A 27,365-nucleotide genomic window follows, 5' to 3' on the forward strand; every position below is an offset into this window, starting at 1 on the left:
TTGAGTTGGAGAGTGAAAGGAAATTAGGAAATATAAATGGATGCAATATTCAAGTCACCAAGTCATACTGCCTTTGCTATCAGGGCATAATCACCCAATACCTTTCATAAACTCATCTAGCTCCTCTGAAAACATCAAACAGCATTTGACTTGCAGAATTTTTTTTATTCCTACAGGAAGCTCATTCCCAAGCTTTATTTTAAACCTATCACGTCTAAAATGGCCCCCTGTACCTGGGTGAAAAGGGTGAAGTGAAATATTACATGCTTGGAAACCTATGATTAATGAGGGGCCAGACTGCAGAAATAGGAAAGACCCGCCAGGCCAGCTGGCGCACTCACCGCCTGGCTCCAAACGGCTCCCCGGCACATCACAGTATCCCAAGCACAGGCACAGAGAGGTGTTCCCCGTGTTAGAGGAGCTGCCCAGAGCTCTCAGTCTGCATGTGTACTGAGGAGACTCTCATTCAATAGGCAAGCATCAATTATAGATAAAGATCTATAAGTAAAAAATGAAAGCGGGATAAGCATGGAGACATTGGCATCGCTCAGAGACTGGCAGCATGGATGCTGCGCAGAAATCCTGACAGCTGAGCGCTGGAAACCAGGCATTGTAAATTAAGGCTAGTTTAAGGAATTTTCAGTTTCCAGATTGGAATCCAGATCAGTCCAAGGGCTGAACCTTGCAAACACTTGTCTTTAATCAGTACAAGCCTGAATAACACTTCATAAATTACCATTATTTATACTTTTTGCTGTCTTACAGTTTATCTCTAGTGTTTATTCCACCTTCATCCCCTCCACCCCCCCCCCCAAGAAAAACCTTGCAGAACTGCAATCCCAGCTGACCGTATCTGGGATACTGAAAACAGGATAAAGGGATTTACAGACAACTTCTAAGAAAGCCCTCCTTGTCAGCACTGTAAAAAAAGCACCAAGTACAAAAGGAAAGAGAGCAAAAGGAAATAAGCAAATGTATCAATAACATAGAAGGGGGAAGAGCAGAGTCCACTATAAGCCTAGCAGAAAGACCTGTAAGTATTAAATAAAAGTGGAATACTATAAAAATAGTCACAGGGATCCCACAATTCCCACCCACCTCTTTGTGCTCCTATACAAGAATTTACTGGCTATACAACATGCGTTCAGCACCATAACACACACACAGCAGCACTGAAAAACATGCCCCGTGGTCTGTGAAAGATGTCCGAGCAGAGTTCATCTCAAACATCATCAGAGATCCGCAAGAACTGAACAAGCCACCACCGTTGTTCTCTGTGTTTGTCACTGTTTTCTATACAGAAAAGTTATGAATAACCCAAGTGTTTTCTGTGCTTGTCTGTCCCTAAAGGCATAGAAATAAAACCTTTTTCACACATAAGTAGGGTGAGGGCTTTACACATCAACAATAAACAAATAATAATTGGGCTAGGAGGCCAGTTTCTTTTAAGAAAAACGTTTGCTTTTTTTTTATTTTGCAACAATAATGGTTAAGTGTATGACAAATGCTTTCCTTCCTTAGCTATACACAGTGACCCATTCAGCCTCAGAGATGCAGAGAAAGGCACCATTTCAAGGGATGCTGTGAATGCATAAGTGATGGAAAATCAAATCCTGCAGCTCCTACTTCTGGGAAAAATCATGGAGCTGGGGGGCCAGGACCCTGCAGAGCCTATGAAGTTCAAACATTTGCTGAACAGTGACTTCCAAGAAAATCAGACTCCCAAGCTTCAGAAAAACATTTAATGGCATTTGCTGCTTATATTAAAAAAACCCTGAGTTAAAGCAAAAGCAGTATCTGCAATCAGGTATTCTGGAAACACTATAACACTGACTAAGCAGGTGTTTTACTATAAAAAAATACCTTACTCTGATTTCAAATTCATGTCTTCTAGTAACTTGCCCAAATGTAATTTCAAACCTCTAAGGAAGTTACAGTTAGTACTGCAGCTCTATAAAACTTGTCTCATTGAATCAAGCTTCTTTGCTATAAGCTTTCAAGGTTTTTAATTTTCTGCAGCAATTGCTACACACTGAAGAGTAACCAGTTAAAAACGCTGGAAACCGTCATTTTCTATTTTAATAGCTGAACACTTCCCACACTGTCCTGCTTAAATGAGGTTTCTTTCTTCTTGTGTGATCCTTGATTGTATACAAAGAGACTTGATGTTTTTCTGAAATAGCCCATTTAATACCAATGCTAATGCATCCACGGATTTAAAGTCATAATAAACTGTTTGATTAGTCTAACCTACCACAAAGCGCAGGCTATAGTATCTCACCTAGTAATTTCTGCAACGTTCTACTACATTTTGGTAAGCTACAGGGTCTTTTCTAGAAACATATACTTCTGGGTTTTTAAACACAGGCTCCAAAGATCAAGAGAGTACCCTATCACAGTGTTATTTCAGCAGTGAAATACATTTATGGTTAAAAATGTGCACCTTTTCAGTGAGTTCCACCTCAGCCACTGGGTCATCTTACATCGTCTTTCACGTAAAGAGTCTTCTATCCTTACAACTCCTCTTCTGTCTAGGAACTTACAGAACACAATCCAGCTATAACTTAGTTATATGACATGGTTAAATTACACTCTTCTCACCTCTGAAAAAGACAGACTGAATAATTCCTTTATTACCTCTCCTTTAATCCTTTCCAACTTTTCAGCCATTTTCTAACTGTGATGGTGGTGTAAGTGGGGACAACACATTTCATTAAGCTCTGAATTGTGATCTGTATCTTATCTGTCATTTAATGACCAGAAGCAGATACCAACACTTAGTTGCTGATAACCTAACAACTTTTCCATCACCTTCTACTCCATAAGGTCATAAAAGGGAAAGGTTTGCACATAGCCAAAACCTGAAGCTGTAAGCAGATCAAACTGGTTTGAGGTACACGCATGGGTATTTCTTACTAAAACCAAACAGTAAGAAATCAGAGAATTTCTTTTGGCTTAACAATAATGACAATAGCTACAGCAAAATTTCATCATAATATAACTATTAATTTCTAACACTTGTTATCAGTTCAGCAAGAGGAAAAACCTTAGGCCTATGGAACTGGTGGAGAATAAGTGCAAGAGGGGGGGTGATCCCAAAGTAGTATTAATGGAGGCATTATTTGTACCTTAAACTATGAAGACATTTTAGAAGGGTTATAAAGCTGAGCTATAGCAACTGACAGAAGATGTAATTATACAAGCAGCTGCATTCCAAATTTTGCCCAGATCTGCAATTTCCAGCAATTAGAGAAGAATGTATGCATCCCTATCTTATGCATTTTAAGCAAGACATTCACTATTCAAATGCTAGCTCCCAGGCACACCTATTGTCATTCCAAAACAAACTGACAGGGAAGCCCCAGAGAGGCAACGTACCTATTTATCTAGGAACAGAAGGCCATCTTTTAACAGGGGTGTGTGTAGGAGTCCTCTGAGGAGAAACTAAAAATATAGTTTTTAATACCGAGAACACAGATAGATGCATCCAATGAGAACACTTACCACAGTCTGGCACAGCACTGCTGTTGTGTGCTTTTTTTATTGTACATTGAATACTGTAAAGCACTTTGTAGGCCTTCAGAACAGCATTCATGTTGTTCTCCAATGGAAAGCTTTTAGACAGTGAGGAAGCACAGTAATGGAAAGTTAGAAGTTAATTAAAGCATTTGAATGAGAATTTCATAAAGAGGAGTGACCTGATCCTGATCTTGTCTTAATGGATACCATATTTTTGTTGTTTTTGCTTGGGGGGGGGGGGTGGGGGTGGGGGTGTTCTGCCTTTTTTTTTTAAAGATAATCAAATGGGTCTGTATTTAGACTCATGTATCTAAATACATTGATAGGAGTCAGAAAAGTCAGTTTAGCTTAAGATAAAGGAAAAGGATATAGGATTAAGAAAACAGGAAAAAGAACAACATTAAGATTTTTAAGGGTCTTTACCAGAAAAAGGCAAAGTATACCTTCAAATACCAACACGAAACACAAAAGCACATGACTGATAAGAGCATTGCCTGTTTGTTGAGCCTACAAATACCTATCACACAGGAAAAGCAAGAAGAAAATTAACCCTTTTAGGCCTAAAAGCAACTAAACTCTGTAACTGTGTACAGTGAGCCCATGTGAGCAGACTTGCTTACAGTAAAGGCTTCACCGAGCTCTCCTCCAGTGACGGAAGTGCACTGGATCCTACCCTTGAAGCGGTGCACAAAGAGGCAGTTGCTTCAAGGACAGCCTTTGGGTTGGATTGCTAAAGGACATACCTGAGGCAAACAGCCCAGATCGAAGGCAGCTATGCTGAAAGCCCCAGGAGATACATCCCTCTTCCATCAAGCTACAAAAAAGTTTCCTGTTGTAAGGACATTTCTGGCATGAGTAATTTGCTTTTCCAGTGGTTAACTTTTAAGGAGAACAACTGAACTCAAAAAAGAAAAAAATGGGAGTCAAAAATGTGATTATTCTATTGCAGCAACTCTGTGGGCAGAACCAGTCAGGGACAAATCTTAAAATAATAAATGGTCTCCAAAGAAATCAGCAATTTCTGCATCACCTCTGTTCAGCTAAAAAGGATGCCAGCACAAAAAGAGCAGACATGAAGCATTAGCACAAGCATACAACAAGATGGCCAGAATCTCTGTGCTCCGGAGCCAGGAGCTCATTGAAACCTCTTCAGCTACTTCCTGAAAAGATATGCAAGCCCACCACCCACTGCTCTCGGGAAAGTGGGAAGGTTCCAGGCAGGAGCACCAAACTTGCAGATTCTTTACCATCAACTAGAAGGAGACACAGTTCAGACTTGTGAAATTCCCATATGCCACACAATTCTGAATGCACACCACATGAATAAGGGAATAAGAGATAAAGACCTGTTTCCTTCTCCAAATTTTAAATCTTCAGCGTTTTACAGTTATAAAAAGATCCGTTCCAACAGCCCAGCCTTTTATAATGCATTTCTTTTTAACTACAGTTTTATCTCCAGACTTTTCAAAATCCTTTAATTCAATTAGAAGCTCACACAAATTAATGTAGTAATAGGCACATACTGAAAATATATGATATGAAAACCAGAGTATGTCAGTGTAAGTAATTTAGACACTTGCAAAAAGGCTGCAGTGCTACTTTGAAAAAGACCCTAACAACTACAAATTGCAAAAGGCAGCAACAGACAAGCATGGATTCATATAGTAAGTTGCTCACTTATTTTTCAATTTGTTCTTCCAAACTTTTATCTTGGGTAGCAGAGACAAACACTGATGATATGAGATACCATCTCAGATCTAAGTGACTTGCAGAGGCTTGGAGGGCCCCACTTTGCTTTAGGCAGAGCTTTATCTCTATGCAACATGAAAGTAGCCACTTAGAAACAAGAGTGCTGCTTCTGAATTGCACTTCTCTATAGTATCCTGCTTTGGGAGAACAGGATGGGAAACAAATTCAAGCAATGTAGTCCCTGTACGCACAGCCAAAAAAAGAACATTTATACAAACCACTCTTGAAATACAGAGATGAGATGAAGGTATTACCACCTAGGCACACCAATTTTCAGCAAAGGGTTGGTCTTATGCAAAAATTACAAGGAAAATGGAGAAAAAATCCAAAGCCCCACGACTTTTAGGGAGTTTCTTCACACCCAAACCAGCTTGATTTTCAGTTAGCACACAGTCCCTTGTCCCCTCCAGGGGCTTTGCACAACTGCTGCAGAACCTCCACCAGCATCCAGCCCTGCAGCTCTTCTCTCTGCTTTTGGGGGAGGCAGGAGCAGTGCAGCCAGAGCAGCAAGGGTTGCTCCAGGAACCCAGCCTATCCACAACTACCAGATGAGGCAAACGAACTTTAACTGCCAGTTAGAGATTTGTCTACATAACACATTTTCAGAGTTTCACTGAAAAAGCAGACATTTTCCAAAGTTGCTACTCCTCGAATGCATTCAGCAGTTTCTCTTATTAGCTCACAGTTTTGATGGCGAGTAGCAGCTCTAGCTGGATGTGGAGCTGCTTGAGCAGCCACCATGGCTCTTGTAGCAGTCAAAGGCCAGGCCCTACAGCTAGCCTGAAAAGGGAAAAATCAAACAGCTTTTACAGTTTTGAGAGAGCCAGTAAGATGAAGAGTTAAAAGCAGTGAATTCTGAGCTCAGAAGTGTAGTAAAGCTTTATTTACATGCATTTCTGGCCGGGAAGAAGAGATATGACAATATTAAATTACAGATTTACTTTTATGTCAGATCTTCTACAAACACAAGGGACAAAGACACAGAAATCAGTCAGATACTTTTTCCTCTTATGATCGAGTACCTTCAATTTCAGGGCAGAAGACTGAAAGAACAAGGCCAAAGTTTTAAGAACAAAGGAAACTTAAAGTTAAGCTTTGAATGCATGAACGCAAACAGTCCTTCCAAAAGCACCTCTATTAACTCATCTAAGCACCAAGCAATACTGCAAAACATGCAACACTTCTAACTCCTGCTTGCAGAGGAGGAACCCCTCCCAACAGCCTGCTCGGAGCTGTAAAGCTAACCAGGTACCTCCTGGAAGTTACTGTCCCCAAAACCCACTCTGCAAGGTTCAGTAAAGCACACTAATAGTGCTTCAGGTAGAGCTGCTCTAAAACACAGCCAAGAGCTATGGTGTTTAATACAGCCTCTGTCAGCCAGAATTAGCTACGTCCCCAAGATACTGCCCTTGAGGAGGAGGACATTTGTCACAGTGGCTCACTACTTTCTCGCAAGAGTCTCAAAATCCAGCAACCTTGTGGTCTCAGGTACCTCAAATCCCCACCCATCAGGCTCCGAGCTTTTCACATTCAAAAGATAAAGGTGGTGATACGACCCGAGATCTTATATACCTTATGAACCTGAGCCCTACAGGCATTCCTAGTCTTTGTCCATGTTTTGTTGTGTGTTTTAACTGTGAGAACATAAGTACTACACTTATTTCTTAAAAATGCACTAAAACATTTACAGTGGCTACAAAACATGTTCTCTCATTGGAACATTTTGGGGTTTTTTTTACAGTTTATTGTTAAATAAAGCTCATCTAAAATTTATTGGAGTGTAATTCTTCAGCTGCATTTACTACATGTTTCACTGCCTTGGTTGGTATCCAACATCTTGGCAAATAATGCGAGTAAAATATTAACACTGGTTATTGATTATACTTTAACTGATCCTGTCACCTGAGCAAGCGTTCTGCATTTCAGCAAATAAAAGGGAAAGCAGCATCTTTTGGGAAGCAAGAAAAACCCACCCTTACTTCAAACCCCAGAGGTGTGCACACAAACCAGGAGACAGCACTCAAGTTTTTAATGTTTCTCTCTTCCCTAAGGAGCTGGAGTCTTTTAGAATATATAAGCCCCATGAAAAATGTCAGGCCGGGTAATTTCAGTTACAGTTTTTGTGTCTGTTTGAAATCAGTTTGCTGATTTAGCAACTGGTACATAGAGTCTCTCTGTCTCTCCCACAGTTAAGCACTCATTCAGCAATCTGCACAGCAAGTTACATCTGCAAATGAAGAATAAATACTTATCTTTTTCATCTCTTTGTAGGCTGCAAGCTTAATATTGACTATTCAAATCTGACCAACCTCAACAGAGTTCTCAGAAGTGAGCAAGTTTCTTTCAAAAGTCTCCCAGCTCTGTTTATCTGCAGTAACTTTCCACATGCATGCCAGCCTTAAACCAGACTAACTAGGGGCTTCAGGTCTAACACAAATGTTAGATCTTGCTGTTGAGAGAACCACCAATGCACAGGGATGGCTTCTTTCCTCCCTCCTACACAACAGAGAGCACACTGCCCTCCAGGAACAATCACTTGGATCTCCACAGCAGTCTCCACTGGCACTCACCAGAAGCAAGTCAGCCTCAGGTCTCCTGCCAGGAATATCGATGAGTGACAAATAAACCAATGCAAGAAAAGACACAAGCAAAAAGTGAACACAAATGTTAGGATCTTACTTCCTACTGTTTACAGCAGATCCATGCTTTCTAATAACCTAAATCTGCTAATACAATGGCAGTTCCATCAGCAGCAAATTTATTCCTACATTTTGCTAAATAAGAACTACACATAAAAGCCATTAGCCTTGTCCCTCCTTGCCATCCTCCTGTCCATGTCCTCCATTGCTCCCTTTGATGGATGTTTCTGTTGATCTCTTTGGGTTTCCTCCTCCTACCCAGGCATCTGGGCCCAGCGAACCATGCATTTCCAAAAGCTGCTCTTGTGGCCTTGCTAGTTCTTCAATTTCTTTTTGCATGAAAAGCTCCACTGACAGCTGCTTGCTGCTCCAGATGGAGGTTTGCAAACACAGAGTGGAACACAGAAACGCTCTGGGACTGAGGAAGGGGCAGGGGAAGGGAATGTGCTGATTGAGGAAATACGCCGCCACTGAACCATTCCCTACTGCTCCTCCTCTTCCTGCACCCCAGACAGCCTAGATAATTAACTATTTGCTATATTAATGTCTTCATATTAGCAGAAAGCCCAGAGAACTAGAATAAACAGCAGAAACAGCAAAGATGAAATGTGAACAGTTTGCTTGAAAAAAAAAAATAGAGCTTTTGACAAGCCTTCCGAGAGTTCTCCACCAAGAGCTCCGCTCTCCCTTTGCCAAAAGCCCTGGGTTTAAGGCAGCAGAAACACAATCCGGTCCCACACTGCTGGAGGAGGTAACGCAGCACACCAGGAGCCAGTCCGATCCCCACTGTCACCCCTCACCATTCACATGGTAGAAGAAAAAAAAAAGACTTTATTTCCCTCATCCACATACATACAATGCACGTGCCTTTATTTTCATGCAGGTTAGCTGCACACACAGCACAGCCACCAAGCACTGGCAGTGGCTACTAGGGTACCCACACTCCTCATCCCCCCCAATTCATTATGAGCCTTACAGAAAAACTTTGGAAGTGCACTTGAGTAGATAAAATTCAACTCAATCTCTGTAAGAAAAAAACCAACCCATCCAGAACCAGAAGGATGCAGGACTATGTTTCAGCATCAGCCTCTGGAGCTGCTTCCCCACTTCAAATAGTGAAGCCTTAAAATCAAAGCGCATCAAAAACCATTCAGTCTTTTATAAATGTAAAATCTTTGGGGAAAAACTCTCCGTTTATTAGACTCTACAAGGTCTCCAGCACTGTGCTGTGATGAGTTGGCAGTAGCAAAAAGTTTATGTGAATCACAGGACTCTTGGGATGGAGGGAAAGCGTCTCTGTTTCAGCCCCTGCCATCCCCACCTGATGGAGCGTCCCAGGTCATTCCTGCTGCCACCACTGACCAGCCCCGCACCTCCCCTCTCTCCAGCGACAGAAAATACAACATCCCTCTCCCATACAGCCCCCTCCCAACACACTACGAATCCAAAGGGCATCACTGCTGAAACGGGCAGCCCTGCATTCTCCCACCCCTATCAAGGCTGCGGGTGCAACAGTTTGGGGAGGCTGGGGGTTACTGAATGGAAGAGGAGGTGACTGATCAGAAGAAAAATACAGAAACACAGCCAAAACGTAGGTTTCAGTGTGCTCTTCCACTGTCATTACAGAAGTCTGGTATAGGCCAGGGTTTACAGCCTCCTAAGTCTCAACTCTAGGTACTCAGGCACAATGTGAGCCAGGCATGCAATCACAGCCATCAGCATTTCTGGAGAGGACTCTAGTGTGGAAAGAGCATGTTCAAACTTGGATTAACGGCTCTAAGTCTTTCTGGGCCACGTTTCAGATGTGTATGCATGAGCAAGCTCCATCCCATCATATCACCATCTCAGAGGAGTCTGACTTGCTTTTAAATGCTAGTGAACACAGAGGATCTCAAGATACAATATCCTAAATTTCAACAAAAGCTCAGTATAGTGTAAGCATTTATGTGATGAAAACCGAAACAATCACCATTTGGAACAAATACCTGCACTCCAGCTTGTGTATGCCAAATCTTTAACACAGACAGAAATCAAATCCCCCTCTCAAATAGAGTAGATAACATGAAATATTCAGAAAGGAAAAAGCAAACAAACAAGTTCTCTTCTGGAATTAGGAGATTTCATCTTTTGCAGTTAAGTTTATTTCTAAGAAGAGAAACATTTTTAAAGCTTAACCATTTCACTCAACTTTTTGATCATTTACAAATCCCCTAAATGTCACCAAAGAAATGACGATTATTTGCCCTGGACTGCATGAAAAAAGAACAAAGCTAACAATAAGAAAGCCCCATATATTCAGATCACACCTCTGTCATATGCCTCTTCTCCTCCAAGATACTGAACACATTACTGCCTAGAGATGGATATCAGTTAAAATGTCATATTAATCAGGGTTTCACAAATCACCCAAATCCCATGGCAACATCCAGTTGTCTTCTAGTGAATGTCCCTGAAAGGGGAAATGGTTTCAGGGTCATTCCAAGCACATATCCAAAGAAAGAGCTGGAGGCTGGCAGAAAACAGACAAAAGAAAACAAGGAAACAAAGAAACAAACAAAATAATGTAAGGAAACAAACAAAAGAAAATAAGGAAAAGAAGTTCCTTAATTTTAAAAGATTTAGGAATCACAATGTGCAAATGTTCAAACTTGCAACAAATAGACACACTGCCCCTGAAACACCATCCTGAATAATAAGCAGTTGTGTTTAGTGGTGCAAACCAGACGTTGTGGCATAGCAATGACTTTAAGACACCTGAAATACCTCTACATAATCCAAAATAAATAAATGAGTAAATCACAGGCTTGCATAAGTGAAAGAGACTTCCAAAGGTGTTCAAGTCCAATCCACAGTCTTGGAGCAGGTCTAACTCCTCTTCAGCCACCCGTGACAGATACTTGCATAACCTGCTTGGTGCAGGATCCAAGAATGGAGACTTCACAGCTCACCAGGCAACCTACTGCAATGTTTCTCTGCCCTGGGCATTAGGAATCTTTTTCCTTAGTATCTAATTAGAATCTCTGTGTTGCAATTTACATATATTCTTGTCCCATTCACTGAGGACATGGGGGGTGGGGGTGGGGGGGTGGAAATCTTTCCCCTACAGAAAACTTCTTCATATTCAGAGAACCATATACCTTACATAGTCTTTCCATTCTTAACATAAAGACCTTATGTTTCAGACTTAACAATGATTTTAATTTTTCTCTTTTTGGACTGTCCCCAATTTCTCTCCTGAATTGTGATGCTCAAAACTAGATGTACCTTGTTATATCAAAGCTCCATCTAACCCAGCACTGTCTCCAATAGCCTTCAATAGCAAATAGCTAGGCAATAAGTATAGGACTAGACAAATATGTAACAATACCTCACTGGAAGATACAACTTCCTAAACTCCAGTAGTTTGCAGTTGAAGGATTTTCCAGACCAGACTTTCATATTTTCAAATTTTCCAGACATTCCATATTCCTTGCTTAACAATGATTTTTTTTCTCCATTAATTTGTCCAGTAATTCCCTCTAGGTTCACACATCATAAAAACCAAGGAACATCAGAAGAACAGAAAAAAACATTTCCTCCCGCTCCAGTGCGGTACCTCTCTTCATTCTCTCCTCACCTAGGCTAGGGCTCCTTGCACTAGGAAAAATTCCTCGCAGAGAAACCCTTTCATAACTTGGGTCACCACCGCTTCCCCTCCCTATGCCTTTTCAGCTCACCCACTTTTTTTTAAGTTATGACTGGGACCAGAACTGCACACGGCATTCAAGGAACAGATAGGAAGATACTCAGTTTTGCTTTCTTCTGCTTTCCTAACAATCCTTAGGATTCAGTTTACTATTTCTGACCACTGACACCATCACAGAACTATTGTTATAAGCCCAAGAGCTCATTCACATGCCGTGACAGTCAGATCAGAAAAAACACACGTAAAGTTATGATTCACCCTTCAGATCCATCTCCATGCAATTTTATCTGACATTTTACCCCTTCGCTACTCGGTACAAGGACCCTCAACAATCCTTTGCCATTGTCCTTCACGTGCTCTCAGGGATTTAGTCTCACCTCTCCACCTGGGCACCTCGCTCTCCACCTCCCTTTCCAGAACAGTTACCCACACACTTAGCGGGACGGGGCCGTGTTGCTCCACCGGTGACCACCTCTGCAAACCCATCACAGCCACCTCATCTCCGCTTCCTGCTCTGCTGTTTGCTCAAGGGTGAAAGAGGCAGCCACATGGGCAGTTTAGTTTTGTTGGGAATCTTTGACTTTATCAAATGCCATTTGTAAATGCAATTAAACAACGTCAATCCGACCTCCCTTGCCCGCATGCTCACTGGTCCCTTCAAAGAGCTCCAACGGATTTTAGATTCATGATTCCTCTCTGCAAAAACTGTGCTGTCTCTTCTGCAGTATATCACATTTAATCATGTGTCCTCAATTCTTTTGTTCAGAACAGTTTCTACTCTACTGCCTGGCACAGACATCAAGTCTACTGGTAACAACAGACATAATTATTCTGTGGATTATCACATTTTTTGTGATGTACAAGGTAGTGGGCACCAGAGCTATAATAAACTGTACTGTCCCTCAGCCGGGCATGCTTGTGAGCGCCAAGATAATTTCCAGATGTCTCAGTATCGCTAGATACAAAGTTAGAGATAATGACCACTTTAGCTACTGCTGTATCTTCTCTTTATTTGACTAAAAAAATAATATAGAAGGAAAGATTTGATAAGCTTATTTCTCCAGGGAAAATACTGAAGAGGGCAGAAACATACAATTGACAGAAGAGCCTGCATTCAGCAAGCATCCTGACTGTGGGGAAAAAAGGGAAAAAAGACAAACTACAGGCAGAAAGCATCACATAAGCAGCAATGCTGTTCAAAGGAAGGGTTGCTATAAAGAGGATTGATGGAGAGTCATCTGACCCCCAGCATCCCAAAAAATGTTGTCGTGTAGCATTACAAAATAATTCTGTTCCAGGGCATGTAGAAGAGGAGGCACTTGTGATAAACCATCCTTTTAACAGCACACTAAGATGCACTCCATTTGTTTCCCACAGTCAAACTCATGTAACATTCACCAAATCTCAGAAACGCTGGAACTTGACCAACCATCCTTCAAATGCAATCAGTGCATCTATTTCAAAGTACAATGAAGAACACATTGGTTAATCCTTTGGACTTAATTTCCAAATTTAAGCATTAAAAAGATTAATATTATATAAAGTCACACTGTAACAGCATACATATTGTTATATATAAGAGAAGTCAGTGTATATCTTGCTTTGGAAATCATGCATTGGAAATTTTATTTTTAGAATTCAAGGTCTGAGTTGTCCTGCAACAGTCAAGTCCGTTTTGCCAGAAAAGGAACGAAATCTGATGACGCTAGAGACCTGCCTAGTCCAGTACCCCATCACTGACAGTGATGGACAGCAAGTGCCTACAGAAGACTAAGACAAAGGCAAATATATGAAGATACTTCCTCAGAATATTCCCCTAGTCTGCAATCATTTGTACTCCTACAACTTCCTAAGCTTGTAATTTGTATCTGTATATTTAAAAGTCTTTGATTTAATCTTCCAAGAACACGTCCGACAGATTTTGAGTCCATGCACACTGTTGATATCCACAGTGCCCTGTGGGAAGAAGTTCCACATTCTGTGTGAAGTAGCAGCTCCTTGTGCCTGTCCCTATCCAACTGATCCTAACTGGTTTCTTGTCATTACAGTGGAAGGGAGTGTAGTTAGCTCTCCACACACTTTTTCCATGCCAGACCCTTTTAACTCTTGGGTAAATACCTCTTGATCTGACAACCTGATACTATTCATTTTGTCAGCTGATCTATAATCCTGTCTACCAACACCTCACTCTAAAAAAACAACCAACAAACCACAAGCACAAAAACCCCTTCTCCTGAGTTAACACAGACACAAAACAATGATACAGAGTTTTTGTTACTACTCCTTCTGCCTCAACCGTTTCCTTCACTTCTATGAGTTTCATAGATTCTCTGGTATCCTTCTTTCCTCTTGATGCCTGAAAAAAATGACTAGTTTTTATGTCTGCATCTTCATCGTATCTTCTCCTTCTGATAGCATGTTAATATTCAGATTCACCTTCTACATCTACATTAACAGATCCTTTATTTATGCCCCACCACCGCCTTCGGGTGCTTCCCAGTGTCTCCCCATCCCTATGGGAGTGAATACCATGTACACTTCCTTCATATCACCTGCTCTCCTCCGCAGCCAGCCTCCCACAGCCAGTCTGTTCTTCCACCAAATCTTGTGCTTAGTCCCTTCTCTCACTTCACAGGTTTCAAATCCTTCTTATTCCTTCCCCCACCAGACATTTCAAAGACTACTAACTCAGTGAAAGATGACAAGCTCTGGCCTCTCCCACCCTCCTTTCCCTGCAGATACCTATCTTTATTTTTCTCACTATAACCATTACTGATGCTTTCAACCTGCTGCCTCTATCCCCTCCGGGGGCTGCCATAATTTCCTCCTGTTCTCTTCTCTCCTCTGCAACCCCTATCCTTTGATGCCTTCCCTTCCAAAAGAACACTTATTTTGTTTTAGCATGCTGTCTCTCTGAGACAGATGCTTACTTTGTGTTTGAAAGAGCACCTGGCATGCTGTGGGCATAAACAGACAAGTAACTGTAGATCTGACAGCAAGATTGCAGCAAGGTTGACACAGAGCAGCAACAGGGAGGCTGCCCTAGGATGGGCCATCGCAAGACAGCTGAAAAACATGGGATCTTAGAAGTCTCCAATAATCAATAATGCCACCCAAAGCCTTACCTTCTCACACCATGCAGCCTTTCGGTGAGTTACAAGCTCATGCAGTCGGTCACGGAGAGTCATTAGATCTCTGGATAGTCTGTCAATTTGCCCAGTCTGACTGTCAGCCCAGGGGCAGCCTGAGGTCACCTTTGGCAGCCCGTTTTTCTCCACGTGAGCATCCCAGGACTTGCATACATTTCCCTCTTCAGCCATATTATCTAACACAGTTTCCTAAAGTAAAAACAGTAAAAGTTACTTTTCAGAAGGAGCTAAAATGAGTCGTCTCCCCCCAACATCTTCCTGGTAATTCATACCTACTAGGAATTCACTGCTGCCATCTCAGTACACAGTTGCTCCAGAATTGCAGAGTTATTTTAAGAGATAAACTCCTCAGTTCACTACAACGTATTTCTAAATTAACAGAAGACTTATGTTACTAACCTAGCTTAGTTTAGAAAGCACTGCACACTGTGAGCTACTCTCCACTGCACTAAAGCATAACGTAACACTCCCCTAGGTATGCCCCTTCCCCTCAAACTCCAAGGTTGGATGTACTTCAGTGGCTTTTTGTAACAAAGTGATGACCGGGATGGAGATTCATGCTTACACTGTTCAGGAGAGCCCCATCTGCTATGTGGCACAGTAAGTTGTAACACCCACAGGATCACTTGTGCCCATGTAAAACTCTTGGGGTTCCTCAACTTGTGGAGTTCCCTGCTCCAGGCTGGTCAGGAGCCCTGTCAGCTCTACTTGACCATGACCACCTGGCTGGTTCTGGAATTAATTCTGCAACTGCCTTCAGAGATAGCAAATGGTATTTGAAATACTGAAAAAAAAATACCAAATAACTTCAGAGTCCTTGAAATGCATGTACCTATACACCGTGGTACACAGATTATGTAGAAACACAGTTTTCAAACCAGGGTTGCACAGCATAACTAAAGGATCCAGGCCTCCTCACTCAAAGAGTATTAGATATTTATTTCCATACTGTTATCAAAAAAGACATTAAATAGGAGAGGTCAAAATCTCTTTTAAGGATGTAATTTGCATTCAAAATTATCTTTCAGAATTGGAGAATTTGAAAACAGTGAGAGGAAATTCAGTAGTTGAGCAGCACAGTCTACACACAGGCAAGGAAAAACCAAATGCGTAATTACTGGCTCAGCAGCAACACTGCTGGAAGAGATGCCAAAAAAAACAGAAGTCACCGATGTCATACTGTTAAAGTCAAGTACCATTTTAGAAAGTATAAACACAAGTCTCCGTGATAGAAGAGCGCTGACCGCTAACACTGGTGTACGGGTGAGGCACCTGAAGTTAAACATAGACAAATGGGAAGGAAAATCCCACATGAGAGCAGCAACAACCATCAGAAGTTTGAGGGAATGGCCTACAAGGGGACGTTAAGAGAACCAATTTTGTTTAGGCTAGCAACCAGACTGGGAAGGCAGTGACATGCTAACAGCCTTCACTTATATGAAAGATTGCTATGAAGAGGATGGGAGTTTTTCTCCCCCTCTTTCTCTCTCTTCTCTGCAGGTAGGTTAAAAACTCTGGCTTAATTCACAGCAAGAGATTTTTAGGCTCATACAAGAAAAAATATTGTAAGATAGCTAAGAATGGCAAAAGATATTCTACAAAACCTCCTTTCTCAGTGAGCATCAGCACTGCAAGCTGGCACAATGCCATGCTGAGGCCAGCAGCTCATGCTGACCAAAGGCCCAGCTCATGACAATACCAACATGCTCTGGGCACTAACGGGCTAACAAACTGCATGGAAATAAAACAAAGCTTTTCTGGTTTTGTTGGAGGTATTTTCCTTTTTTTTTTTTTTTTTGGTGTGTGTGTTGGTTGGGTTTTTAATTTGAAATTAATTAAATGATAGGATTTTAAAGCAACATTACTGCAGTCACTCCAGTTGCTGTAGTTATGTCAGGGTCTGTCATGCTCCGGCCCACAACCTTCAGAAGACCTGGCAGTAGCTATGCAAGAATAATCCCATCCATCACATCAGCAATGCATGAACATGTTCTGCTAGTGCTGATGCTTTCCAAACAACCCTATGATAATAGACATGTAAAGCAAAAACCATTGTATAACTAACGGCAATCCAAATGGCTTTGCACTGGAAGTATTCTTCAAGACAGGTGACAATTTTACACTCCTTTGTCTTGCTTTTAGTGTAGAACAAGGCATATGGGCAATTAACAGTCAGGTCACTGATTCTCAAGATTTTGTAAACTCATATGGTTAATGTGGTGCTCTAAAGAATTATTTTCAGCAACTGTGAATGGGCAAAAGTTGTAGAGAGAAGCAAGATGGATGGTAACGTTTACACTCACTTGAGAAATCGTAAGATGCAGAGAGAAAGGCCTATTGATTTTCTTATGATCATTCAACACAGTTCAAGGGGAAATCAGCAATTTCAACACATTATTTGGCTGGAAAAAGTAAAGTTGTTTTCAATATCAGCTGCTTGCAAATTTAGTTGTTCTCAAGTCCGCAATAAAGCTTAGAGGCCCTCTTCTGAAACGACATTTAATTTTAACAAAATGTACGATTGCCACGTTTAAAAAACATTAAAGAGATGAAGATCAGACATTTTCATTTGTGTTAACTGTATGAAATTCTGCCACTCTGCCCTGCAATTCCTCAGCTTAGCTGGGTGAGTCTTACTCAAGAAAAACAGAGGGATGAACGAGAAGCAAGAAAACACTCCTTACTTTACCAAAGACTTTTTTCCCTTCTCAAGTGCTGTTGAACAGTTGGTTTGCAGTATTTATTGTTGTAGGAAGGGGTCTTTGGAAGCGGTCAGCTATTTGTTAGAGGCAAGAAAGCCGCACCCTTTGAAATTAGTTTGATTTATTACCATCCAGTGCCAATAAACTGGTTCCAGTTGCTTCCACTCCAGAAAGGCTTCTAGTTGCATGGTTTCAGACTCCAGAAGCTGTAACAGCTAAAGGAAAGGAGACAAAAGAAAGAAAATCAGGTAACATTGGTCACTTGTGAACTAAATGAAATGTTTGGTCTAAATTACAAAAAGAGTGTCGGTGGTACATGGGAAAACAGTGGGTTACTTTACAAGAACATTGTAAAACCAGCTGCGGAAATGATGTGTATCACTTTTCCCAGCATCACTGATTAACTCCTCATCCCACATGTACAAATACCCTCAGCTTTTACATATATAAATGTGAGTTTCCATATTGTTTTTAGGGATCAAAGGGCCATAATTCTGATATATTAGGCCTAGATGCATGATCATCTTTAAATCTTCTACACTTCATGACTACCAAAATAAGTTATGTTTCTCCAAGAGTATTTTTTTCATCCATCCATCCATCCACTCCTATTTATCAAGGCTGTAAGGTCTGAACACCTTCTTCTCTTCCAGGCCATGTACTGCCTCTTCTTAGCTAAAACTTACACAGCTGGTCTTTGACTGGGTCTCCTCACATTCGATAAGATACACAGGTACCGCTACTAGCCCAATGTTATCTCCTTCCCATGCTGCTCCCACACCTGGAGAAAACTCAGAACTCTACTATCTCCAGTCCTCTCTGTCTCCTCCCAAAACATTTCATCCCTTATTCAAATCACTCAAACTGAGATGATCTCTGATGCTCCAAAATAGCATGGAAGAACTCCATCTAAAAATGTTATGTATTTTATAAATTGTCTGATCTGCTGCATGAGGAATCACTCCCTTACCTGAGAGCACTTGAGAGAGGTTATGTTCTAGCTGTACAAATTACAAATTTTTCACAAATATATACATAACACACATGTATGCACACAGGTATAAAGAGACATTCCAAGACTAAATATTTATGTATCAGTAAAACAAAAGTTCTTGGAAAGAACATACGAACAAATTAGGTATAAATCAGAGCTTACCAGCTTTAACAATTTCAGTACTGGCCATATATTTGAAATGAACAATTTTAACACCAATCTGATGCCAAAAGCAACTTTTTAAGATGACACACAAACAGTACGTGGTCTCAAAGAGAATGATAAAGACCAGATCAGCACCAGTTAAACCCACCTTATATAGGTAACTATCTTCTGCTAGCTTTGTTGGGTTTAGTTACTTACTACCTAACATATAATTTAAGGAACTGCTAAGCATGAGTTGACTTTGCAGTTCTATTCTGCAGATATAACTTGACAATAAACCAAAGAAAGGAACGCACTTTGGAAGAGTAACTGCTAGAAATTATGAGCAGTTTGCTCCAAAACACTGCTGGATCCAAAATACAATTATTACGCATTTGATTTGTTCACACAACTGACACTTGGCATTACATTTAACGACTCTGCTAGTCTCAAGCTCAGCTGGTATATGAAAGGTGGAACAATGGGTTTCTGCCTCCTTTTTTTATAGGTGTATCTAAAGCACAAATGGCTTACATTATGGGATCTGATGCTGGCAATATAACCCAGCCAAAAAGTTGATTAAATATTCAGGCAACAGCTAAGTTACTTGATTTTAAAGTAACTTTGTAATGTGGTCATGAGCTGTATGTGATTGTAGTTATGAACCCGTCTTGTGACAGCTAGAGAGGGCTGAAGGTTGCAATGGGGAGCTTTTCATTTTAAGCCTTCAAAAAAAAAAATCTTAGTAAATACACAGTCATCATGCTTAGTTTTAGTCTCACTAGAGGAGCTCCTGAATGTTAAAAAAAAGCCATATGCCACTTGCTTTCACACCACCACTGAAAGAATATAGTTCTGAAACTTCACCAAACCTGTAAAATGATCTGTTAGAGTTAACTGACCTTGACAACAACCAAGGCTTCCTGAGTTGTCTCCTAATCTCAAGTCCTTCAGGATCTTTTGCATTTCGGGGTTTTTTTGGGTGTGTTCCCCCCTTTTTTTTTTTAAACTGCTCCATTTGTCATGCCAAACTTGAACAGCTCATTTGAAAGCATTCATCTGACTCACCTATTTATCGCATTCTCGCTTTCACTAAGGTATTACCACTGTCAGAAATATCAGGCCAGCAACTGTGTGCTAGATTGTTTAAGCCATAAATCAGTAATGGGACAACTACAGCGCTCATCCTAGGAGGACAGTTTTCAACCTCGCTGGAGCAGGCCATGACAGTGTTAGGCAGCCTGCAATAGCCAACATTTGAGTTTCTGCCCCAAGGGACTGAAGGCACTGTTCCTGGATGCCAATACCCTTTGCCATCCTTTATATGAGCCTTGCAAGACTCTGATGTTATTGGAGAATAAAGCAGAACACAATAAAAACTAATGTACTACAAATATCCTTGAGATACCGTAGCAAAAACCATAAAAAACAAATAAATGTTCAAGGCAGGGTCAGGACAACGGATTGTATGTCTGCATGCCATGAATTTGGTCACAAGGACAGTCTCCACATGACCCAGGAGTGACAGGCTTTCACTCAGACATACCTGCACTTAGCAAATGAACAGCTATCTGTATCAGTCAGCTTATTTCCCCCAACCTCATCCTTTACTCAAGCTTCTCATGAGCATCTACGTTTCTTTAACTAAGCTACTCATTTTGTGACTTTGATGTCAAGCGCATACATTTTCTTAGGTCACTCATCGCAGTCATTTCAGCTGTATTTGCGATTGTGGAAACCAAAGCCCGACTTGTACCTCTGCATTTTCCCCAAATACAGTACCTTTCCTTATTCATTTAGTACCAAGAACAATTCACACAGACGTGCCTTTATATGCAATGAGCAGTTCCACTTCTGCTGCTACATAAACCTCTCAAAATTTAAGACAAACTCACAAGCTGCACCTAAAACTGTCTGCTCATTTTCATTGACCCAAGGACCCAGATGTTGTCATGCCTCCTAATGAAATTTAAAGACTAACATCTGCAGAAGAGCATTAATTTTGTCTCATGAACAAAGTGAAGCAGCAAGTAAAAAATATGCCTCACATGGATATCTAAGTGATGCTTAGGAATAACGTATGAAAATTGTTTTTCCCTCTACACAAAATTAAGACAATGAAATCCATTTCCTTCATTCTTCTGGAAGAAGTTATTGCTTTAGAATACTCACAGAGAAAAAGTAATGACAAATTCAAATTGCTAATCTCTGTGGAGAAGTAAATTCCATAATGAATGCTGAGAGCAAACACTTTGCAGTAACAACTTCTCTAAAATCATTGTAAAGAAATCACCACTGGTGCAAACGACTTGCAAGCAACAGCTTTGCTATAGAAGCTAAACTGTGCTTAACTGAGCTGTCTCAGAGCAGGCTGCCAGGAACCCTCAGAGCGACGCAGAAGAAATCAAACTCTGTAAAGAACAAGCCTTGCTTCCTCTGACACGTGGCTGTGATCTCCAAAGCCAAACATCCCGCATCCAACACGGCTCGGAAAACTACGTTTTTCTGGAACTTGGGAAACTTTGGGAACTTCAGCTGCAGAAGTCCTAGGTGACAACAGCATCTAGGTGGTTTTGGTTACTCAACAGGAGGCCAAAGCTGAGTCCTCTGATATCCACAAATCTAACTTGCACCAAAATCATTAAACGTATTTGTAATTACTTTTTTCTCTTGAGATATTAATCTTTTTCATATTATTTACTAGCACATTGCTAAATTCATTGATGCCTGCAGAGTGTGACAGAAATCAGTATTTAATAATTTGCAGCATAATGCATCCTTTTCACAGTGTCAGTTCCAGAGAGCTCCCTCAACAAGTATTTAATCTCTGATGCCCACAGATCACAATTCAACTACCATATCAGTGGCAAAAGTATTTTTAATCAAAAATTGCTCTGCCTAAATATTCAGAAAATTATCCTATTGTTAGACAGACAAAAAATGGTCTTTCAGCAATAAATTATGTTTCTTGGCTCAGAGACAAAATACTGCTGATTCATCACCTATTCATGTATGACTGTAGACAGAAAACTTGCACTGGACTCCAGACCACTGCAAAATTCACTCCAAATGCCAAGATCTCAAAAGTATGACTAAAGACTCGAGACAGGGTTGGCTTCGTATGAAAGCCTATATGGGGAAGTATCAAGAGACTATTTCATACTTTTATTTGCTTAATAGGAAATAGCTTTATTCAACTTGTATTTTGGTAATCCAAATACTACTACTGAATATTTAAGAACTGTGGGAGAGGAGAAAAATGGAGAAGTTCCTTCCAAAACACACAAAGGGGTAAACATTCATGAAAATGTTACAAAATTTACATTACCAGAAGTAAACCATAACTGGGATTAAGGCTTTAGAGACCTAACCGAGCACCAGGTGAGAGAAATTACAACACAGCTTCAACCAGTACAAAACTCCCTTACCAAAAAACCAAGCAAATCTTGGCAAACGAGCACCTCTCAGCAGGCAGGCTGTTAGCTGGATGATAGTTGGTTTTAAATGGCACATACTGCCCAAATTGCACTTTAGCAGGGCTAAGTTTTGAGACCTCCCTCACCCAAAAACCAGAGAAAATCTTGATACCATAAACGTCTGAGGCTGGGACAAAAAACAACACTGTAGGTGGACACACTCAGTGCTCCAAGATTCAGTTCCACATTGCAATTTCTCCAGAAGCAGAGCTGATTTAAGACATTCCCCTATATCCCTTGAAGGCTGAAGTGAAAATAAATAGGCCTGAAAAGTAGAAAGTCACACTGGAGTAGTGTGAAGTACAAGCAGCTGAAGAGCTAAAACCAACAGACCGATAAGCAGCCTCTAGCCACAAGGCAAATAAAGATCTACTCAAGTAGTCATTTCTTTGCCTGCGAAATAGCGCTGAGGGGTGAGACAGAGCAGGAGAAAGCCTGCGTGCAGCCCAGCCATGGCAAGGCGGGTAGATCAGAAAGGCTCCTGGATGACAAAAGTAGATCAGAACTTCTCCAACCACCAGCTGTGGACCCCATAAGGACCTTGAACAAAACACTAGCAGGGATGGGGAAGCAAGTATTTCTGCATCTGCTGACCATCACTGCTTTTGAAATTGTAATGGCACTTTTTTTATTTTTCCCCTGTGGTCCAGACTGTAAGAGAAAACACGGATCTTCTGCAGATGATAAAATACATAAAATACAAAACCCAGCAGCTTTGATAGAGAAGTGTAATTCCAGATGCCTGGATGTGTGCAAAACCTCCAACACCTAAACCAAAATATGTGACTTTTCTACTCACCAACACCAGTTTTATACCACCACGACTCAAATTTCAATTGAGCTCAGTTTTACATTGCTGAGAGCAGGGAATCAAACCACTAGTTAAAAACTTAAGTGACAAAGATCATCATTATAAAACATAATTGCTATTTGTGGAGGGATTTAGAAAACAGCTGTTTAAAATGAAACTGAAAGAAAATGGAATTTAAAGCAAACAAAATGAGGCATTTGGCACATAAAAATTGTACTACAGCGCTCACATTGCTAGGCAATGAACTGGGATGTACTAACAACGACATTAATTTGCAGGCGAACGGGTCAATGAATGGACCGGTTTGCATTCTTCCCTGTGGAAATGGCACATATTAAAACAGGGAAAAAAGATCAGGAAAAAGACAACTGAAGTGCAAGTTTTATACTTTAACAGCCAAGATCAAGGTGAATGAGAATGGAAATGGTACACATTTTCCTACCTAAAAGTACCACTGATTTTGGGTGCCTAATGGCATACCTCAAGAGCCAAATTTTCAGGCAGTACTAAGTACCTTTAGCTCAATATATGCTCAGTTAAAGCACATCCAGTAGGTACCAAAAATCACAATTTACTTTAGAGAAATCTCAGTCAGAGGATTTCAAAGAAAAGCACCAAATTGTATCACAGTACTGCCTGACAGCTGTTCATATTATACTGCCAACTAGAACCTCCATGTAGCTGGTATCAAAAAAAAAAAAGGCCATTATTCATCTGGTTTTATTCAGACTGTTTCTGTACACAGAACAAAGCATTACCCATACTGAGTTTTTTCTTTTTTTCTCCTCCATATACTTGCCCACTTTCCTACATTTTTAACAGAACACAAAAACACACATAGAAATCAACAGGAACAAGCAATTTCTAATTTGCTTTTATACTCATCTGAATTCAGAACTGATGCTACACTTCTGAACAGTATTCTGAACTTCTGAACAGGTTTCTGTGTTTCCACACTGGATGTTACCACACCATGAAGAAGCGCTAGTCATAAGCGGAGCATTTCCTTTCCTTTGTGTGCATGTTATGACTACTAACTTCAGCAGGGGAACTAACCTTTTAGGTTTTACCCTTCCCCCCTTAATTATCCCATTCATCCTTGCCACCAGATTATTATATCCACCTACTGTGTCCTTCCTTGACATCCTTATCCTGCATTTGGCAGTGAATAGACAAAAACACTATCTTTATACAAAGCGGCTAAAGAAATGCCTTTTTTTTTAAATCAGTCTGTATTGCAAACACCTACTAAGCCAAGGGGTTGGCTTTTTTCCTTCCCTTAAGCTTCAGTACATTCTCTTCAAAATAACGGGCTAGGTAGCACAACTTGTGCACAAGTGATGTCTTACCCTCCTGCGGGTGCTTTTCCGTATCGGTTCATCTATTCTCAACAGAGCACACCACAGGCTGCCAGTCCCAAAGGCCATATAAGGCTCCTGAGCCTCCTTCTCCCTCCCCATCTGCTCCCTGGAAGAACAGGGGCTCGGAGGCTCAAGGGAACTGCCTGCCTCATGCAGACCTTTCCACAGGCGCCTACCAGCTCCCTGCCACCTTCTTTGCCCACTGGCCTGTAAGGACCAGGTCGTCCTTAACCTAGGATTGGATGAGCAGTGACATCCAGGGCTTCCTCAGTTCAGCTTCAAGGGACAGCTCATAGGGATGGAGCTGCATGGCTTCACCTGCACTCCCCGGGCACCAGCAGACGTACACCATGACTAGGACTGGCATGTACAGCATCCACAGCTACAGAAACGCAACCTCTAAGCACCAAAAAAAGTTATGTTAGATAAAATCTAGCTCTCACCCAAAGACAGAAAAAGGAACATAAAGAAGAATGGCTTCCACCATTGGAGACCCAACAGCACACAGAATTATCACAGATGTTCGTGTTAGTTAAACAATGAATTTAAAAAGTTATTTGATATGCAGATTAGTCTAAGCTTGCTAACTTGATATGAATACCATTTCTCCCAGTCTAGCTGCTTTTTGAAAAGTCATCATAGCCTATCATGTGTGCAGGTATTTTCATACATTTTAAAATATGCATTACTGACTAGAGAAACTACTGATTTAAAGTCTGCTACAGTCTCCCTTATGTCAATTCATTTCTCTTCCTAGTCTCTTAACACAGTCCTTTAAATTAAGTGACAAACATATTTAAAAAGGATCACAAATCCAAAGCCACTTGCAAAGCATGAGTAACAGCTGATTTATAACTCTATTTCCTTTCCTTCCTGGCTATTTAAAAAAAAAAAAAACAAACCAAAAATACCTGCCAGTAGAGCTGAGTTAACATTATGGGCCAATTGCAGAGAAAGTTTAATTTTACAAGGCTATAAAAAAATCTCTACCAGTCTCTTCCCAATCTGAGCTGCATTCTCAACTTTAAAAAACAGATTTCAGTTCAACTTTCCAGTAACAGTTCAGCTGTGACCAAAGCCATTGCAATATATGAATTTAACTGTAGTTCGCTTCCTTACCAAGCATGAGGCTGGAGAATGCAATGGTCCTGTTTTGCTTGACTTTCTGGATGGGTTAAGTGTCTTTTTGATGTAGCAGTGAATGGAGGACAACAGTGAGGGATCACAAGATCATCATAGCTCCGGGGCACTTCTGGGGCACTTCAGTTTCAGCCTTCATCAATAGCCGTATTTTGGCACCAGAGAAGAGTAACAAGCCTGAAGTCCCTTTTCTGCTAGAAGCTGATAACTGGTTTCTCTTTTCAATGAAAAGAACAGTAATGACTCCACAAGCAAAGATGCTCTGCACTCTCTAGTGGTTACTGTTAGCTTCAAGGCACAATTCAGGAGATGGGTTATGAGTTTTAAAGCTCCTCACCTTAAGATTGTTTCCTAAGACTTATTTTGTTCCTTCAGGGCCCAATACCCCAGTTAAGATCTGCTAGGCTGGACCAATGAGACCCCTTCAGACTCCATCAAAGAATGGCAACAAGTAAGCAACTCTCTCTGAAGTCTCCTCCCAAGGAAGGTTGAGAGGCAGCATGACCAGGGTACTTTGATATGAATGTGGAGACCAGACACACCTCTCACACCACACACGCCCCTACACATCAGCCTCAGCTGACCCAGCTGCTAAATAGGAATATCATCATTCAGCTTACAGACACCAGATATGATGCTGGTACAACCTTTTCCGTAGCACTGCAGGGGACCACAGAGCCTGCCTGGCCTCCCCTCTGCTGGTCCAAAGCATCACCTGAGCTGGGGCAGCTTGCCCCTATCACTGGGTTTGTTAGCACTTCCACCAAAAAAAAGTTATCCAATGCCAACTGATGACAAAGCACCTCAGCCTTGTCTCTCCGGCTTATTAATTCCAGTTGCATTGTCTCAGGTGGAATTATAATATATTATGTTACTGTCATTGTTACTGTCACAGCATTCAAATTATGTTAAGTACAGCATAAAACAAGCAAAAGCACAAAAGCAGCAGTGAAACTCAGTATCATCCTAGTGGTTTTTCTGTCACTGGCAATCACAACCAAGTGCTCCTATCAGTCAAGCCACATAGCATAGTTCCTACTTCAGTGCAGTATCTATAGTGTTTCAGAGATACTGTCCTTTCTGATGGTGTAGGAGACTGAGATATTGCTGCTACACAGTCCAACAATTTATGGAGTCCGTGATGAACCGCTGCATCGTTTTTCAAGGACCAAGAACTCTACATGCTTGGTCAATAAAATGTGCTAAGTAATAACTCATCCCCAAAAAAATGGTGATGGCAACTCCAGAACTGCAGCTCTATTAACTCTTTTTTTTTTTTTCTGTATGGGTAAGTTTAGCTGAAGGCAATATTAGTGACAAATTGCAGCCTGGGGAAATTTTCAGATCAAGGTAATAATGCCATGAGGTAGAATGATTTGCTTTAGTGTTGCTATATAATGCTGCCAGTTCTTCCAATGGGACACTAATTGCAGCCAGAGGCCACCTTGCTTAAAAAATATCTAAAGAAATATTTTAGCACTAAAACTGTCTGGAGTAATAAAAAAATAAAGCATCCTTCCTAAGAAGGGGCACTGGGAAAGTGAAATCAGGTACAGAGTTCAACAACTAAATGATTCACAGCTGGATGACTGTCAGTTGAAGAAGCTGGTCTCATGCTAACACCATCAGCTGTGGAGCAGAACCACGGAGGTGGGAAGGGACCTCTGGAGGTCTCTAATATAATCTCCTGCTGAAAGCAAGGTGCTCAGGACTCTGTCCAGCAAGCCCTGAACATCAACAACAGATATGTCAGCCCTTCTCCAGGATCTTGTTCCAGAGTTTGACCACCCTCATGGCAACTTTACCCCTTATATCTGGCCAGAATTTCTCATGTTCCAACTTGTGTCTGATGCCCCTTTTCCTGTCCCAGTGCACCTCTGAGAGGAGCCTGGCCCACATTCCAGCCCTGGCCACCTCATTGGCTTTACTGGACTTGCTCCTGTATGCCACTGTCCTCGTGCTGGGGAACCCAAACGAGCCACCTAGCACTCAGTCT

At 41.1% G+C, this 27,365-nt stretch overlaps 1 protein-coding gene across 7 annotated transcripts in view; it reads right to left on the reverse strand.

Annotated features, from left to right (window-relative positions):
- TEDC1 (tubulin epsilon and delta complex 1) overlaps nt 1-27,365 on the reverse strand; it is a 93,462-nt gene that overhangs the window by 27,430 nt on the left and 38,667 nt on the right. For 5 of the 7 annotated variants that reach the window (XR_012836583.1, XR_012836582.1, XM_075760218.1 and 2 more), the window contains 2 exons: nt 17,572-17,658; nt 14,718-14,930 (listed from right to left, as the gene is read on the reverse strand). Coding sequence is in view for 5 of the 7 variants with exons in the window: in XM_075760218.1 (XP_075616333.1) it covers nt 14,718-14,930; nt 17,572-17,658 (300 nt within the window). In the remaining 2 variants the exon portion in view is untranslated. Of the gene's footprint in view, nt 1-3,781; nt 6,049-14,717; nt 14,931-17,571; nt 17,659-27,365 lie in introns of those variants that run through there. The other 2 variants (XM_075760220.1, XM_075760219.1) reach the window with 2 other exon arrangements.

Source organism: Balearica regulorum, chromosome 8 (genome assembly GCF_011004875.1).
Source record: "Balearica regulorum gibbericeps isolate bBalReg1 chromosome 8, bBalReg1.pri, whole genome shotgun sequence".
Taxonomy (NCBI): Eukaryota; Metazoa; Chordata; class Aves; order Gruiformes; family Gruidae; genus Balearica; species Balearica regulorum.